Source organism: Stegastes partitus, unplaced genomic scaffold (assembly GCF_000690725.1).
Source record: "Stegastes partitus isolate 25-593 unplaced genomic scaffold, Stegastes_partitus-1.0.2 Scaffold1986, whole genome shotgun sequence".
In the NCBI taxonomy this organism is placed as follows: Eukaryota; Metazoa; Chordata; class Actinopteri; family Pomacentridae; genus Stegastes; species Stegastes partitus.
Window position 1 is genome coordinate 21487 of NW_007579717.1, and position 3699 is coordinate 25185.

Below are 3699 nucleotides of genomic sequence, written 5' to 3' on the forward strand. Positions count from 1 at the left end.
AAGTTCCTGTCTCTCACTGCAGCTTAAGCACACCAGCTCACCTACAACTCTGCTCAAACACTGTAAAATTATTCTACAATATACAAGTTGTGTTTTGTAATACAGCCATATATGTTTGAACCAGAATGTCATTGTACGTTGCAGCTTCAAGGTGTGAATGCTCAGCCATGGTGTTAACTGCTTATTTCAGTCATGATGTGTCCTCTAGCATATTAGAAACACCACATGGGGAAGGTAAAAGCCACTCACTGGAGGGAAAAGCCAAATATAAAAGAGTTGGAAGTGAAACCAGCTGATTATTTTTTGCTGTTTGCAGTGATTTTGATCGCTCTCTCTTCTCTCCTCACAGACAGCAACTTTGTTCTGGGAAACGCCCAGGTCCAGTCACTCTACCCCATCGTCTACTGCTCCGACGGGTTCTGTGAGCTCACCGGTTACGCTCGGGCCGAACTCATGCAGAAGAGCTGCGCGTGTCACTTCCTGTATGGCCCGGAGACGAGCGACCGGTCGACGGCTCAGATCCAAGGAGCTCTGGACGACCGGAGGGAGTTCAAGACCGAGCTGGTCTTCTACAAGAAGGAAGGTCAGGAGGAACATTTGTGTCTGTCTGTTTGTGGATTTACTGTAACTTATATTTACTGTAAAAAGTGTTGCAGAAGAAAACAAATATTTTAACATCAGCGTAGTCCAGCATAGAAATGAGCCCCTTCAGACATGAGATACGTAGCATTGGCAGCACAACTCCGACCACAGCTCTTATGCTTATCGCAAATAGTCCCTCCACAAGTTGTGCTGTGTGTAGCAGCAGATGAAAACAAGTGATGTTGCTTCGATTTGTGCTGATCACTTAAAAAATACCAACGACAGCCTCGATCCATGACATCGGCTGGACACAACGCTACTCTAAAATATAGTTAATCATCAAATTAAAATAACTTTAGTTGCCTAATTGATTGACACGACAGTCAGTCACATTAAGTCTTGTGTATGTGACATGACTGTTGTCGGCCGATTCCCAGAATGCTCTTAAGAATACACTTAAGTGCACCAGTCTCAGTGACAACATTTTTTAAAAGATCTGGACAAGACCAAAGGCAGGCCTGTTGGGTTGTAAAGCTCTATAAAGAATACAATATTTTCTGGCTAACACTGATGGTCTTGATCATGTATTTTTTCCCGGCCGTTATGTGCAAAGTTATATTTTTCAAGCGTGTCCCACCAAACAATTCCATGAAAACATGTAAAAAACAATGTCAGAGTTGGGCTCAAAGCCCAGTCTTTCCTACTGGAGACAAATCTTAATTTATTCTTAATTCATTCTATCAAAATTAATTTCTTCATGCAGCTGGAGTCTTCGCAGTCTTTAGCAAACATTACTTAATCAGGTGTAAATAAATCATTTGTTGTGGGCTATTTTCAGACATGGATGAATACACATTTGTTGCACTGGTGTGGAATTACTAAAACAAACTACAGTATTGGTGTTTGTGATGATGAAGGAGCAGTGAGCCAACACAACACTGATGTCTGTTAAATTGTTTCAGACAGCTGTAGAACTTTGTGGCTCAAAGGATTATGATTGGCTACTCAGCAAAATCCTTGTTGGGTAGAACTATTCATTGCTTCATTGAACTTGGTGACAATAGAAAAAATATTGGAAAGTGCAGCACCAGCCTTATCCTTTAAAGGTCCCACACGACAGAAATCTATATTTATTGTTTTTGTGGTTGTTACAAACTTGAAGGTGCAAAAGTGAGCGCAAGAGTCCTCATGCACTCCCAGTATCTGAGGAACTGAACACCCAGTGGATTAATTTTATTTCAATGTCACCACAACTACAGGAAAATCCATAGTGTTAGCACATTGTACAGCTAATGTGGCTAATATTGCCATTAGCTTTGATCGTATGCCCATAGGTCAGGCTAAGGGACATTCAGAGATGGTGGAAACTTTAATTTAGGCTAATATACACGGCCATGCTGGGTCGCTGTGTTTTCATGCCGTCTGTTGTACTTCAGTGCAACATAAACTCAGCTTCTCTCCTGCTCTCTGTGCTCACATTTACTGTATTAATACAGCTAAATTACCAATAAAGCTGCTCTCATTTACATATTTTTCTCTTCCTGTTGTCAGATGGCAGAGTATGGAATAGTAACTGAAACACAGACCATTAAGATGGCATATTAACCAAAAGTCACTTCAACGCCATTTTCAAGCTGACATGATTATGATAACTGTGACGTCATCCGACAACCTCCGATATATTTCGATGTCAAATGATCTCTTCGAGAGAAAGTTAGAGGACAGAAAATTCCACTTTCCCATTGTCAGCTACTGTGAAGTCATCTGTTATCACAATCATAATAGCAATGCCCTCCTGAAGGTGACGGAGGCAGCAGCAGCTCATTGGTTTTAGGAGTGAACCTGCCTAAAGTTTGGAACAATCCTAAAACCAGGAGTTACACAGTCATGCTGAAATTAAACTCCAAATTTAAAGACACACTGTGGGGTCATGTGAGACTTTGGTTTACAGAAGAAGAGCCCCAGTGTGCGATCTGTAAATAAGCGTAGCTAACAAACACAGTAAGTCACCTTCTGCTAACTGCTACATAAATGCATGAAATCAGGTTAAAACCAGCTGTTTTGGTTTTCTGTTACTCACCTGTAATCTCTGAATCGTGACGTAGCGGCTGTGTTTGGTTCACTGCCTACTTTGTGCTGCAGCTCAGACACTAACGGCCAACAGGGATCACACATGTGAATAATGCATTTAAGCAGGCAGCGGGATTGAATCAATAAAAACATCAGCCACACTGAAGCTGGATTTGTCCCTGTTTGACTGGAACATGTTGGTACACAATAGGCAGTAGAAACAGCATGTTCTGTCTTCTGCCTCTTCATGCATACCTATAAGGGAGGAACCAGGGTCTGCAGAAGTAACATAGCTGATCATTTCTGAGGGATGATATATATGTGGAAAGAACTGCTTGTTCTACTCTAAATGCATTGTTGTGAGATTTTTTTTTAAATGTAGTTTATTTATTTAGATAAACCTTTTAGGTTGCAGACATTGTTTTCATGAGTTGACATGATAATGTTGGTAATTACACCAACCTGATACCATGTGAAGTTTAAACTCAAACTTCTGCATTATTGTTTTTATTATTCATTTGTTGAAAATTGCCATCATTGCACAGTTACAGAAATTGGGGGTAAAAAAATGAAAAAAATGTGTGATTTTGTATTTTCCAACATTCCTTCCCCTAATCATCATCTTCAACATGTACTTCAGTGGGAAAATAACCAAATCTTAGCTTAAAATCTTGATACTTAATCAAAATCATTTTACTTTACATGTTGTATCAAAACATTCACCAACAAACTGCAAAAACAAAAAGAATCATCGCAAACTTTTGTTTCCTATAATCCTTGATCTACTCATATAAGTTGTTCTATTGGAAAACTTAACCAAGTCTGTGCTTAGAATCATGACACGTCATCAAAATCACTGTAGATGTGTTAGATGTCGTGGTTCAAAATGTACCTAAAATAAGCCATTTACACCAGATGGTGTAAAATATATAAATATATATATATAAATCTGTAGGGCTGCAAGGTGGCGCAGTTGGTAGCACTGTTGCCTCGCAGCAAGAAGGTTGCCGGTTCGCGTCCCGGTGGGGGCACCGGAATCTTTCTGCG

At 40.1% G+C, this 3699-nt stretch overlaps 1 protein-coding gene across 1 annotated transcript in view; it reads left to right on the forward strand.

Annotated features, from left to right (window-relative positions):
- Positions 1–453: 453 nt before the first annotated feature.
- Positions 454–3699, forward strand: part of kcnh3 (potassium voltage-gated channel, subfamily H (eag-related), member 3) — a 74654-nt gene continuing 71408 nt past the window's right edge. The window contains exon 1 of the mRNA XM_008303349.1: positions 454–583. Within this exon, the coding sequence (XP_008301571.1) occupies positions 454–583 (130 nt within the window). The remainder of the gene's footprint in view (positions 584–3699) is intronic.